General features: G+C 30.5%; 1 protein-coding gene across 2 annotated transcripts; it reads right to left on the bottom strand.

Annotated features, from left to right (window-relative positions):
* Positions 1-7,281: 7,281 nt before the first annotated feature.
* Positions 7,282-11,706, bottom strand: LOC115974467. Of its 2 annotated transcripts, none has more exons than XM_031094848.1 (7): positions 11,505-11,706; positions 10,445-10,615; positions 9,804-9,955; positions 9,432-9,541; positions 9,238-9,323; positions 7,717-7,821; positions 7,282-7,635 (listed from the first exon to the last, which is right to left on the bottom strand). In XM_031094848.1, the coding sequence occupies exons 2-7, from the start codon at positions 10,552-10,554 to the stop codon at positions 7,524-7,526; spliced, it is 675 nt and encodes a 224-aa protein (XP_030950708.1). In that variant the 5' UTR covers positions 10,555-10,615; positions 11,505-11,706; the 3' UTR covers positions 7,282-7,523. The 2 variants fall into 2 exon arrangements, with proteins under 2 accessions (XP_030950708.1, XP_030950709.1); XM_031094849.1 differs by having other exon boundaries at positions 11,572-11,706.
* Between the last annotated feature and the right edge of the window lie 3,928 nt (positions 11,707-15,634).

Genomic DNA, 15,634 nt, shown 5'->3' with positions numbered 1-15,634 from the left:
TATTATTTCCTTTTGCTTTTTATCTTTATTAAACATTATCTTTGATTTTGAGAGAAATGGAGATTGTTTATTGACTCACTCTCAAGAAATCCGTACAATCAGAGAGAAAGCTCATAACACCCATGTCTCTATCTTTCTTATAACCGCCCCATGTCTGTGTTCAATCATTAACACCTTTCTCTATTTTGTTGGATAGCTTTGTTAAAACGAATGTAAATCCCAATTAATCACTTTGATTTGACCCTATTCTAGATTATTAATTTTCAATTATTACATTTGTTCTTCTCCCATTTATATCCTCTAGTTTTCTTCAATTATCATCCAGATGAGAGATATATGACATTAAATAAAAAAAATCCAATGATCTTAAAAAAAATGCATATAAACCACATATAATTAAATTTGACTAAAAATTGGAGGATTTAACTCACCTAAAGTTCTAGTTAAAATAAAATTGTAAGTGTTTCGTCTATTAGGTTTTTGATTATTGAGAGTGTTGGAATATCCTAGTGCAAAAACATATAAAATTTGGTTGCTGTATCAATAGAATTGTGTTATGGTTAAGTTTAGGTCTAAAACTGCTCAAGGATGACAAAAATTTCATTTAATAAAAAGTGATGAGTTGATGATCTCTTGCTCATACTTTTTGTACTATAAATGAATTTCTAAGTGAAACTTGTTTTTATTGCAAAGTAGATTTGATATGGATACAAATTATACCCAATTGTAATTTGGTTTCGAAATGACTATGATGTGGCCGGTTGAATTAGATAGACAAAGATTTCACCTATCACTTGCCCATTGTTCACTCAAGCAAAATTGTTAGGTTTTGAATTCTGAATTTTAGTAAAAGATAATTCTTGCTCAAATTTAATCATACTACATGTGTGCAACTATATAAAACACCTTATGTGTAATTGTTAGAAGGGAGAAAAGTTGTCATATTAAAGCTAAAAAGTTTAAATCTTGAAACCTTCTTCCTGAGCATAAACAAAGAAAATAGAGATCGCAAAAATTCTCCTCTCGGCCTTACTTTGTCTCATGCGGGTTTTTCCCACCTTAAAGAGGTGATGAGAGGAGCCAAGGAGGCATGTTTTGCTTACCTCTACACACACTTTATTATCATCCTAAAATACTACTCCTCCCCTTTCTCCTTTATCTCTATTTTATTAATGTCAAAATCATCTCATTAAGGATAGCAAGACGAGTTCAATTGTAATTTTCATAACATAAACACATGTGAAAAGGTTCAAAGGTTCCTACTTTCCTAAAATAAGATTCGGTAATGGCGTTAAACTATAAGATAAATAAACCTTCAATATAAACATATACTTCTAGGCTTCTAGCTGTCATAGCACCTTAATTTTTCAGACTACCTTACAACAATTCTCTCTCTCTCTCTCTCTCTCTCTCTCTCTCTCTCTCCATGATGATTATGATGAATTCGAGGATGATAATCAAAGAAGATCAAGGATTAATTAGGGACAGCATGATGCATGTAAGCTACCTCGTTGACATGCATGATGGTATTAAATATTGGACAAGTTTTGGTGGGTGGGATGTTGGGTGTAATTACTTAGAGCCCTAATCATTCCATAACTGTTTTAATATTTTACTCAAAACAAATGATTGAAAATGATTGACATACGTTGGCGATTAGATTTCGATTTTGAAGGACTTGCAAGCATCAACTATGACTTCATGGCCAAATCCTTCTCGATATTTTTTTTCGGCTTGCAATGGTAGTTAGGACTTAGGGACCACTGTTATGGTGTTATAGACACCCTTCAAATTCCAAAAATTACCCAGTAATATACACATTTACTATTCACATACAAATTTATTATTTAATACTTCTTTACTCATACATAAAGAGAGAGTAATTAAAAATTGATAAAGAATAATATTTTAATGAAATATATTGTAAAATAAATAATTTAATATTGGCGTTTTTCAAGAGTAGTTGTATAAAATAAATAAAAAAGTAAATTCTTAAAATAGACAAAAAAAATTTACACCCTGATAGAATATGATCTTCCGTATAAGAAAAATACAATACAGCCACCCGACCCGGCCATGCGGCCCATTCCCTACGCAGATCACCAGAAGAAACAAGTCATACAACCCCAAGAGCCATTAATGGACAAAGCCCACTTACACAAAAAAATGGGCTACAACGTTAAGAAGGTCCTAATAATAGAGTTTAAACACTAGTCTTAGAAATCTTGAAAGTTTAATGTAAGTTTATTCAAAAGAAACTGCCCACTAACCCACATGACCATTATGATTTACACAATTCTATTCAATTTTAAGTGCAAGATGGATTAAATTAATTCACCATTGTTTGTCATAATTTTTTATTATTTTTATTATTTTTTTCAGTGTGTTGTTATATTTTGTAATCTTTATATCTTGTATAATCAATGTAACAAACTATGATCATTAACACTCAAAAAAAAAAAAAAAAAAAAAAAAAACTATGATCATTAAGATTGGAAAACGAATTGAAACTTTAATCTGTGTTTGGAAACACTTCTTTTCATTGTTGTATAGCTTTTTTCTTTTTTAAATCTTACATTTTTTTTTTTTTAAGTAAAACAAGTCAATGAAAATAAATAATCTTTTAAGCAAAACAAACAATTCCAAACAGACTACCAAATAAAGGCACCTTTTATATTGTACCTAAATTACTTTCCATATATATCAAAATCAACAACAATGCTACCAAATGCTATACAAACAATCGCTCTTAACATTATTCCCCCAACCCCTCCAAAAAAAAAGTATTTCTTGTTAAGCTTTAACATTTTCTACACAAAATTCAACCCAAAAAAAAAAAAAAAAAAAAAAAAAAAAAAAAAAAAAAAAAAAACCCAAAAAAAAAAAAAAAAACAAACAAACAAACAAACAAAAACAAAACTTAAAGTAAAACATAAAGAATGGAATGTAAATTATGAGCATATATATGTAACTGCTGTGCGCTTTTCAAGTTTTCAACATATTCGTATCAAAAAAAGATATATAGAATCTTTATCAACAGGCACACACAAAAATGAGAGAAAAAAGTCTGATGTGAATGGTAAACTAAACAATTAAAGATTCTGGATTCACCAATATGTCTTTTTTTCCAGTTCACATTCAAACTTCAAAGTGTCATTATAGATTGGCGTAGCAAGTCAATCAAGTTAACAAAATATATAGAGATTTTTTTTTTTTTTACTTCATTTAATTAAGACAGTATAATGCATGTTATAATGCACCTTTTTTTTATCAAATCTCAGGGACACAACCTTCTCTCCTATTCTTTTAATGCAAAAAAACAAATGGCTCACATGGGCGTTGGATGAAGCTGAGAAATGAGAATCATTCACCAACCAGAAAATAATTCTTTTCTCACTAACTCACCAGTCCTCTTTCAGCTAACAATATATATATTATATATATAGCTTTTAAATTATATTTATACTTATCATTTATATTCTTTTAATGGGTTTATAATAGAAACTAGAACTACTATGGTCTATGGATTCTCCAAAAAAGAACAACTATGGTCTATGGTCTTGGCCATTTTTTTATAGAAGCCCCATACCTCACAATGATGAGGAAAATATTCCACCTTAACATATATACGGTCTATATATCTTAGTATTTCTTTTCATAATAGATACTATACAGTATATAATGGAACTGCGATGCCTATGATAAGTACATACATGGTGTAAATAGAATGTACTTCCCATATATACCCAAATCCCCCATAAAAATGATTGATAAACCAACACTAGATGTGCCCAGATTTTTATATATGTTATAAGATTGACAAAATCTCGAGTCCAAAGTCTTGGGTTATTGACATCTGTCCAATATACAGCTGGAACAAAGGAAGGAAATCAATCATTCAATCCAACATCAAGTAAGAGTCCCAAAACAATCTCTATATTTGAACACTAGCCTGGTTGGTCTATAAAAATAAATAATAATAAAAAATAAAAAACCTCAAGGAATATCTACGTTTTTCCCAAGTCTGTGAGACACAAAAATAGAAAAAAATATGTGCCAAAAAAACAATCATACAAGACAATATTTATGTGGTTTGACAATTTGTCTACGTCTACGGAGTTGCAGCGATTTCACTATTCTAAAAAAAAAAAAAAGATGCGACAGTACGGTTTTCTCTCTCAAAAACTACATCAAACCCTAATCTTTCTATCCTGCACACAAGATTCACAATGGACTACTAAATGAGCCAAAAAATTTCCCACAACCATGGACTAAACCTCAGAAAATCTCCCATTAAAAATCGTAACAATATTATTTCAGGTCGGGTCATAATTCGAATCAAACACAATTAGATTTCACAAAACCCAACAAAATCATCACGTAAGAGTTCAAAACAAAAAGTACGGCCAGTAGCCATGTAATATACACATGTTTTTAACAAAAAAAATTACAGTTGCAAAAAACATTTAAAAAAAAAAGGAAAAAATAGTTTTTTTTTTTTTTTTGCATTATAATTAGTTGGAAGTTGATTCAAGTTATATGTTTGGAATTGATTTGTTTCAATTTGCAGGATGGCAAAGAAAAAACGATATACATTTGCCTTATACTTTTCTCTTATAAATTTAGAACCCGATTGGGACTAGGAAGTAGAATTTTAGAGATAAAAGAGCTTTTTAACTATAAATTTGTTAGTATTTGCCAATTATAGTTATAAAATGCTTTGAAATTGTAGAACCCATTGATAACCAAGCTAATAAAAAGCTTTTAGGTTTACTATAAAATAATAAAAGAGGATTCAATACAAACTATTCAAGTAATTCAATTAATGGATATTCTTAAATATATATAATAATTATGTCATTTTATTTTCTTGCATTTTTTGGTATCTCATAATACAGTCTCATGAAATCATCCTCTTACAACATATAAGATACATTGATGTTGTAAAAAAGAGAGAAGGGAGGTCTAATTTGACCTATATCATAAGATAATTTTCCACTTAAATGAGACATCAATTATTATTCTATTAACATGTAAGATCCATAGATTCTATGAGAGAGAGAGAGAGAAAGAGATCTTATTTGATTTTTCCATAAGATAATTTTTCCTTTAGATGAGACCTCAATTGTCATTCTATTAATAAGAAATCAAATTATTGTCATTGAGCCATTAACTCAAGTGGTACCTCTATCATCTCCCAATTGAGGAGGCTTAAGACAACAAATTGTTATCAATTATAGTGATGACTGATGACCATGTACACAACATGGATTCTCGAGTGAGGCTTCATAGTTCATCCATATTTGCCAGTATAATGGAAATATATTGATAAAAGGGCCTGGTTAATACATCATTTAAAGTCCAAGGGCTTCAATTCCTAATTGTCATGACAAAAGTCTTGAGACTTTTTTTTTTTCTCGTTCAAATTTTAATTTAGAGATTACAAAAAATGTCTGAAGACTTTTTCTTCTTCTTCTTCTTTTTTCTTCAGAGTTTAAAGAACAAAAATAAGGTATGACAAATATCAAATTTTTTTTATAGATGAAATTTGTAAATAAATTCAAACATATGTCACAGTATTTCAAAATTATGACACGTATTTTTGTTTGAGCAACTATCATGTGTATTAAAATAAATATAAAGCAATTTATAATAACAATTATTCTTTAAATTCCTTAATCTTAAATCTTCAAATCCAAATGCGTCCTAAGCATAGTTGTTAAAATCTCGACATGGATCCTACGATTTTCAATCTCACCTGCCCAAAACGATCCGGATCTTTCAAGGATCTTTGCGATCATTCAGGATCGTATAATTCTAACGATCCTAGTTTCTTGTAATCTTCTTTAACTTAACAGAATGCTCAGTTGGATCCAAATGAAAAATAACATCTCAATAGACCAAGTTTTTCTATTCACATGTAGAGAGATATAGTGTCAATTGGACCGAAATAAAAAATAACACCCCAATATGCAATATAGTGTCACATTTTGAGGTTTTTGGCCTCTTTAAATGATGCTTACAAAGAGGGATGTTCATCAAACCGCAAAAACAGCACCAAAATCGCCTTCAAAATAGCATAACTACACCACACTGCAAGTAACAGTGTATCACACTGCACCACACTGCATGGTGCAATGCAGTTTGCGGTTTTATAATAAGAAAACCGCATAAACCGCACCCTCTCTATATATTAATATATTTATTTATTTTTAATATTAAATATATTATCAATAGTTTAATAACCCTAATTTTCAACCAAAAAAAAAAAAGTTTGATAACCCTAACAAGTGTTAACTAAAAAAGCCAACCCAAAATAAAGAAAAACTAACTTAATAATTTAAAACTTGGCCCAAAAAAAAGAAAAAAAAAAGTTTTGGGCTAGGTAGGAAAAGCCCAAAATTTGAAAAATATACCAACTTTAAATTGTATCTTATATATAGCACCATACCTGTGACCGCAAAAATAAAGTGTTGTGTAGTTATGGTTTTAGTTAAAGGGCTAAAAATGAACCAAAACCGCACCACACCGTACAGCGAACACCCCTACTTACAAATGGATGTAACGATGTATGATAATTATATCAAATGGATGTAAATTTTTTGCTTTTTATGAATGAATATATAATTTATGTGATTATTTTATATACCAATGTATATTTTTGTTTTTTTCTCAAATAATGTAGGATCTTACGATCCCACCTACCTCCTACAATTTTATGTAAAATCCTGATTTTAATAACCTTGGCCTATAGAGTATTTAAAATATTTCCATGTAAACAAAATGGATTTTCTAATAAGAAAAGTTCCGTTTGGATCCTATTTGACTTTAGGAAACTCTTTAATTTTTCTTTTTCTTTTTTAATGGAAAATAGAGTAACTTTATTAAGAATAAGATAAATACAATGCATCTTATCGACTCAATCAAAATCGGATTTTCCTCTAAGTTAGAAAGATATGAAGACACTCGGCATGTTGAGCTAAAATTGTACTAGTTTGTTTCCTCGCCGTCTAACATGAGACGGTTGAACTGATCTGAAGTCTTTCTGCTTGTGGCAAATTGCTGTGATGATGACAATGGCAACGGGTTGAAGAAGAGCCGCAGTTAGGGAGTCATAACAAGCTTCGAATCACTTTTGAAAATAACATCTCGCTCCAATATCCTATGCGAATTGAACTGCTTCATCCATAGCTTTTGCTCCAGCCTCCAATATTCTGGATCAACAATTTCAACCAATTGGTACCAGGTTGGAGCAGCAGTGAGATTACACGTTATCAAGTATGCTGATAAAGCATATACTTATAAAAGAAAATTCCATAAAATGATACAAAAGCTTTCAGATTGACAAAAATGACGAAGTGAGATTAATGAGGTCAGAAACAAATCAAAAGCATACTTAAAAAACTAAAAAAAAATTCTACGCAACAAGTTTGGCAAACAAATACATGAGAACAGATTGCCTTGCACAATCCCATGAAAACGAGAGAACATCTTGTGTATTGTAGAACCAACAATCTTTAAGACTATTCTCTAATTCTATGCTTCTTTGATTTCTTGATTTGATGGTCATTGTTCAATGAATATGTTTCCCCGCCTACCAATTCTCCTTCACTTTCACTCCTTTTCCTTGTACTCCTGCAAATTTTTTACGTTACTGACTTATACAACAGAAAAAAAGTTCTCAAAATTTTCTTAACTCAAAACTCAGTTGAAAACCTGTCAGATACTGAAAAATCTTCCGAATGTCTAGCCAACCAGCGAATGCTTCCTGTGTTAGCTGGAAGTAGAGATCCAGAAATGTGCAGTCTTTCCTCATCAAAACTGCAAATATGAAGGTATAAAGTTCAACACACAATTATGATATAAAGTTCCACACAATGTTTTGCAATTAAACAAGTGTAAATTTTTCCAATTTTCCAGAACTTTAACTTAAAGCACAAAATATCTAACTCGTATATAATTACACTTAGTTCAATAAATTCAAGCTGCCGGGGTTCAAGTGAGAGCCCAACAGTAATGACATCCTTTGTGGTGTCACATATTTGTGGTTAACACCACCTGCCCAGCCCCCACTATCTACCTATCAAAACAAATTTCAAGCTGCCAACAAAGCTATTATGTAATTGATGGACTTGCTCAACCAACATGTAAAAGTTTTTAGATTGATACACCAGCATTAAGAGATGAGATGATTTCTAAACTATAGCTAAATATGTCAACTTGGAGCAGTAAAACAATTTTTTAAGTAAATTGCAATTGATCAATCAATATAAAAGAAAATCTTGAATAGGAACAAACAATTAACAAAAAAAATTGTATCTGCCTTATTTCTTATTAATAGTTGAATAATCAGAAAAGAGAAAGAAAAAAAAAAAAAAGGAATGGATAAATAAGATCTATTCCTTTATGAACCTTCATGGTCATCATATCTATACACAACAATAGTTGTTACCAACTACATGGGGTTGTATAAGTTAGGTAGAATCCCAATATTTTTAGCACCTCAGGTAGTGAATCCCACTAGATGATCAGCATGCCCATATTCTTAATTTCTTAGGCAAACAATTTACCTTTTTTTTTTTATAAGTAATGGAATTTTATTGAATATGAAAAGGATTGCTCTATGTTCACAATGATGAACATAAAGCACCTTCAAAATAAAAATAAAAAATAAAAAAGCAAGTCAATTAGAAGATCTAAGAGAAAGTTGGAAATCAAAAATTGAAGTACAGTTGGTAAAATCCCATGTTTGAAAGTACGGAGCAACAAAGACTTAAATTGATCAATAGGTCTCACAATCTCCTCAAATGTGAATCATAATTACCTAAATGAGTAGATTAATTGTTCTTTTAATTTGAACTAGTAGTCAAAAATAAAGGAATTTCATCAAAGTTTGTTTCCTTCATCATAAAAGCTTCCTCTCTTTATGTTTACGGTATTAAGAATTTGAGAAACACATATGTAAAGAGACCTCACACATATATAAATAGACTTCACAACCATCCATCGAAAATCGTTTCAATATCAATCTTTATATTCTTTATGAGACCAAGAGACCAATATTACCTACATATATATATATATATATATAGAGAGAGAGAGAGAGAGAGAGAGAGAGAGGGAGAGGAAGGAGGAGAAACAGACCATACTTAAGTTATTAAATGAGTGAAATACACACACATACACACATGTAAAGAACATGCCAGTCTAAATAAGTTGATGTAATAAAAATGTCACCTTTTGACTAAAAAGCGAATCATGGTTCCAACCTTTATCACATGTCGCTTTTGAGATCTGCTAGCAAATAGTTCATCACCATGTTTCTAGGACAAAATATGCATATCATATAATTCAATCAGCATTCAAGTCCTCATACATACGAGATTAGAGGAAAAGGATGTGGACTTTGAAAAAGATGATGAACTACTTACAATTTTATGATTGAAATCTTCTCGAATGTCTTCACCTGTTATGATAGCAGATGAAAAACCAAGAACAATGACATGAATCGATCTTTCCGTAAGTTTCACCACCTTTCCCTCTGTAAGTGACATTATGAGAAAACAATCAGCAAGGTCAACATAAAGGCATATGAAGAAAATACATCATATGTTCATGAAATTCACATTTGGTCCTTATCTAACAAACTCTTATAATAATTTTTCTGTTCTTATTTTTTGGGGGTGGGGGTGGGGGGGGGGTGATTTAAGAAAGGAAAAGAAAGCAAAGCACACTAGTAAGAAAGGAAAAGAAAGCAAAGCACACTAGTCCTAAAATAGTTAGATGGGGCATCACAAAACTACCTAAAAGCATATTTGGCTTTGGAGCAAAAAGTAACAACTTTGCTTTTAGCTTCACACCAAAATAAGGGTGAAATCCTGGAAGAATCTTTGCAATTTTGTCTTGAATTTGGACGTCATAAGCTAAAACCACACCATCAAAACTTTCATTGAACCTGTAATCAAAACGACAATAGCCACATACGCACATTAACAAATGCAGATCTACTAAATATTAATGAATTCAGAGAATAATAGATCCTGCATTTTTTATTTCTACAAAACAATCTATAAAAATGCAGAAAGAGCGCCTTTTAACTATGCAAAATAACACAATAAATAGTTCTCCACGATAAGAAAACTTATACCACATCATCTCAGCACTATGATAGTAAGAAAGCAACATCATGGTCAACAGCAACATTTATCAAAAGGATAGGGGTTGCTATCTATGCAAAAGAGTTCCATACCATAAATTTGGTAGACTGGTATTGAAACACAGTGAGTAATGATGGCATCACAGATGATAAAGATTTTCTTAGAGATTCCAATAAGAAGTCTTCCAAATCACATGAACAACAATAACAACATATAAATTTAACATCATCAATCGCTAAAAAAAGGGGGATATAAATGTTCACATTAGTGGGGGTGAAGGACGATACCTGAAAAGCAGAGAACTAAGCTCACGGAGAACCGCTTGTGGAACCTTGTTACTCTTTGATGGGTGCACGTAAACTACCAAATTGGCATCTGAAACCTTCAATCCTTCCATTGCGGGCTCCAATTAGAACTAGTGCTTCATTTAGCAGAAACTAAGAGCGCATTCAGGATCGCTGTAACAAGTAGAGCTTTCGTCAGTGGACCTTTACTACTGAAAAAGCTATTTAGCATTTGGTAACTACAGTTCTGAAATGCTTTGAAGCTGTTACACTTGTTTGATAAACAAACTGAGAAAGTAACTTATAAATAAAAAATCACAAAAGAGGACAATCATAGAAGTGTTTTATTTTTAATAATATATAATTCTATACTGTTCATACTTGAATCAAATAATTCAATTAATGGTCAATTTTCAAAAACAAATTAAACAATATAATTAGTTTTTTTTTTTTTAAGGCATTTTTTTTACAATTTATTTTGTAAATTGTTCATATGTAGTACAAAATAAAAATACGAGAAATTTCGACATGAGATTACATCCAATATATATCATGCATAGATGTCATTAATTGGACCAAGATAAGATAGAGGCTACAATGTGGTGCTTTCCCATATATATATATATTATAACATATGAAAACTTCACTCAGATTAGTTGCATGTTGTAGAGTATATTGTATAACAATCCTAACCGTTAATCAAACTGTAATTGACCCCACCCGCCAAAACTAGTTACTGGGTAATCTAGGTGCCTTCCCATGTTGTTCGTATGTCAGCACTAAATACAGGACGAAGCTCACCAAAAGCATAAACTCAACTCAACTCAACCTAGGTATATAGCTACATAGTATCAGCATGGAGAAAGATAAAAAAAAAATTAAGAATACGAAAAAACACTAATATCACACAAAAAGCATATGCTCTTAACGTAGTAAGTTCTGGTTGGTTTCACATAACCTAAACCTAATCTAAAACGACACCGTGTGCGTATAATAACTGAATTCTAAGAAAGTAATAGACACCAAAATAAACCAGCAAAAATCCAAGCCAAACAACACACACCTTTGTAAATTCCCAACAAAAATCTCAGCCAAACAACATAGAAATCAATACAACCCTAACTGCCAACCTCCTGAAGAAACACTACCAAAATCTGAACTCCAAAGGCCATGCCCGATCCACGCCGCCGCTGCAAAGAGGATGAGAGAGTCTGTTGTAGGCAAGGGACAGAGGAGAAAATTAAAAAGTTATGGCGTTTGTTTTAAGTTTAGGGACAAAATTGTCTTTTTAGGACCAAATTGCTAGGTTTTGTATTCTTCAGATTCGGGTTTGGGCCTTTGGGCTGACTATAAAAATAAATAAAAGGGACGGATTACTAACATTTTGGGGCTCCAAATTGGAGGCCCAATAAAAAAAAAAATCATATTATTCAGTGAAAGTGTGTGTGCGCGTTTTTTTTTTTTTTTTATCTCTTTTATTTTCTTGCTAAATATAAAATTTGAGAATTATGACAATTATTTTTCTTATCAAATTGTTAAATTATATATTGTGTTTGTATATAGAACTATATCATATGCCAAGATTCTAACTAATATATGGTTATTTGACTGTATGGATGGAAGATGCTCCTCTTCACCTTTATTCTGTTCTTTTTGCCGATTCTGGTTAATAATATTAGTTGTTTTCCTTCCAAAAAAAAAAAAAAAAAACTAACATATTTGTTTCAAAAAAATATTCAGTTAACATATATTTATTTATCCATATATTATAATAAATGTGCGTTAAAATTATAAGTTCTCAAAACCTTGTGTGAAGCAATAGTATAAAAACAACCGAAACTTGATTTGCTTATGTTTTAAATACGTTTGAGAAATCTAATGGAATCACCAAACAGGGCCTAAAACCCTACCAAACCCCAATGTTTAGAGAAATCCAAATACAGTCTCTTTGACATTAAACCCTTTTTCCTAGCATGTTAGTTTTGGCCTTTGGATAACGTGGGCTTGAATTGCAGCGGGCTTTTTCAGTCTTGTGACTGAGTTTGTAAAGGCCCATTCAAATTTGGCTAAAGGTGAGGCTGGCCTATAAATTTTTTGGACATAAACTTGCCTGTTAAAAGAAGAAGAAAAATACTAGAACTATAAACTATTTTACAAATTACTGATATGGTGAGTAGTTATTGATAAAAAAAAAAAAAAAAAAAAGTTGATGTCAATAATATGCTCATATGAAAATTAGTGAAAGTTTTCCACGATAACGATGGTAAAAACATTGTAAAATAATTTATAATTGTAAAATTGTAATATTACTCTACGGTAAGATATTTTCTAGTTTGTGGTGTGGACAGTTTGGTTTGCCAAAAACATGATTTTGAAGATGACACTTTATCCGCGTGAGATTCATTCTATTACTATCCATTATACTTTGTTATTAATTAATAATAATATCATTATGCTACTGCTTTTTATTTATTTATAAAGATGATCATCAATTATAATCACTACATATAGGTGAAGTACCATTTTTAAAACCACTGATGCATAAAAGTAAAATCTACAAACCACAAGTTGACTGAGTGTCACATTTTTCTCAAGGTATTTAGTATGTATGTGCATGTTTTATTGATAAAGCTATGTTGCTACTTGACATTAATGAGATGGATCTGATTGGGTAAAGTTCATTAAATAGTAGTCCAGTCTTTATAATCCAATGTGACTAATCATGAGGAATGGAATTATGGAAAGAGGGAGTAGATCTTCTTCGAAGGCCCAAAAAAAAAAAAATTTTGGGCTAAAATTTGGTTGTAGTCTTAGGTTACAACTTTACTCTATATCTTTTTATTGAATGTGAATTTTAACAAATCCACTATTGAATTACGTTTTTTTCTTATATCCTCTATGTTTATCAAATTTCCAAAAAATCAAAGATCAATAATTATGTTATCAATCAATTTTTTAAATTGCAAGTTTTAAATTAAATATAAAAAATAAATTTATAGATCATATAGTAAATAACATCCGAGTAACATCAAATTTAACATGTGTTAAGAGCGTAAATAATATACAATCCAACGATTTTCAAAATATGTAATAACATCAAAGATTAATAACTATATCATCAATCAATTGTTTAAATTACAAGTTTTAGTAGACTAAAATTATACATAAAAAATAAGTTTATGGATTATATAGTAAATAACACCCGAATGACACAAAATTTGACACGTGTGTTAAAAGCGTGAAGAACATACAATCCAATAGTTAAATTTTCAAGATATGTAACAATATTAATTTCTTTAAAAGAAATTATAGTTTTATGTTACAACCAAGTTTTTAGCTAAATTTTGTTCAAAATTTTTTATTAAAATACTTTAAGAGCAAAGCTCCTAGAATCACACATAAATAACTGTAGATTATTGTTATGTAAGGGACTAGAGTATTACTTTTTGAACTACTCTCCAAAATCCTAAATCTTCAGTTATCAAACCCATTATTATGGCTTAAATGCTTTCTTTACTTTTACTAATTACACATAAGCTTGATTGTTTTTTAAAAGATTGTTATAGCCTGTGCTACTTTTATAAACTTTCTTTTTCAAAATCTTCACAAATTACCATTTCTACGCGTTTCCTATCAAATTGATGCTTGATTTAAGGTGATATCACTTCACGTCGAGTTTTTGTCGACAGAAATTCATGAAAATATTATCTACTGTTACGCTTTAGGTTGAGTTGAGTCCCATCAAGTAAATACAAATGTTATTCTGTTCATTAATATATTGAGAAAAGGATGAGAGTGAAATAATACGAGGAAGAGGATGTTCAAGCTAGAAGACAGTGCCCCAAGTTGATTTTAAACTAAAGGATAATTCTATGTTTTGGACAAACTCATGCTTCCTAACCTGGCAAGTGTCAGTAGAACTTTAAACTAGAAGTTTTAAATTAAAAATAAAATAAAATCATTATCTATTATTTTTGTTTTTATAAAAACTTAATCTTATGTTACTTAAAAGTAAATTTCGTTATTTTAGTTTTATTAGGTTCAATTTTTGTTATAGTATTAAAACACTTTTTAGTTTACACATGAATTTTGGTTTATTGCTGCATAATATAGATGTAACACTAATGAATAAGGTGTTATTATGGTCACATTTATATGAAAAACGTAACTCAATTCACTATTTTACTCATTTTTTTCTATAAAAAAAAAATAAAAAATAAAAAAGCAAAAAGCAAAAAGCCGTACGATGAATGGAGATCTTAAAAATAAAATAGCTAAATTTTTTTAAAATTTGTTTTTTAAAGGAAAAATAGGTTTTAACTTTTAAGCATCTGTACTTCGCAAGGCCTTTACATTGGTTTAACCATTAGCCTTTTTTAAGTAACACCTGGGCCGTTCAAAGTTCAAACTGTTGTGAAAAGTGATCATTCTTTTTGAAGTTTTTGGAAGAGTTCTCTAGTTTTGAAATCCTTGTAATAAAAACCTGCCTTGTTGATCCGTAGGCATCAACAGCGGAAAAATGATGTCTAGAGTCTAAGACTAATCAAACTGGCTAGATAATTGATTAAAATCCCAGAACCCAATTAAAAAACCCAAATCCCAATCCAATTTCGAGGATTGGTCACTTTCAATGACTGATAGCTCATGTTTCGTGTAGTCTTTGTCCTCAAAAAAAACCCAAATGCAAATCTTCTATAACGTTAAAGCTCACCTGCTCTCTAGTGCTTACAGTAGTATAGCTTCAATCACTAGAGAGTGATAAGATTCTCAAAATTGAAAAAAAACCTTTTCTTCTTCTTTGTTAATCTCCAAAAAGCCTTTAAAAGAGCCTCGAATCTCGGCCCACATTTCACAAAGACCAAAGAAAAAAAAAAAAAAAAAAAAAGAAGAGAATGACTGCATGAAAAAAAGTAATCATGATTAAATATTTTTAAAATGAAAAGTGAGCATATCTTGCAAAATGTTCTTGCTTTTTTTAATAAAGTTTATACAAAGTAGCGGAAAAAAAAAACTAAAATATGGATTCAGCAAAAAAAAACTAAAATATGGGTGGTGGAGACTAGAAGACAAAATAGAGGGTCTTAATAATCAGAAGTTTCAGAAGCAAATGTCTCCTTATATCCCTACATACTTCACTGCTTCTATGTTCCCCTCATACCACGCCCGTATATAGGTTCTTTCACTCTCAATTAT

The sequence above is a fragment of the Quercus lobata genome, chromosome 2, assembly GCF_001633185.2.
Source record: "Quercus lobata isolate SW786 chromosome 2, ValleyOak3.0 Primary Assembly, whole genome shotgun sequence".
Lineage (NCBI taxonomy): Eukaryota > Viridiplantae > Streptophyta > Magnoliopsida > Fagales > Fagaceae > Quercus > Quercus lobata.
This window is presented reverse-complemented; position numbering and strand designations above follow the sequence as displayed.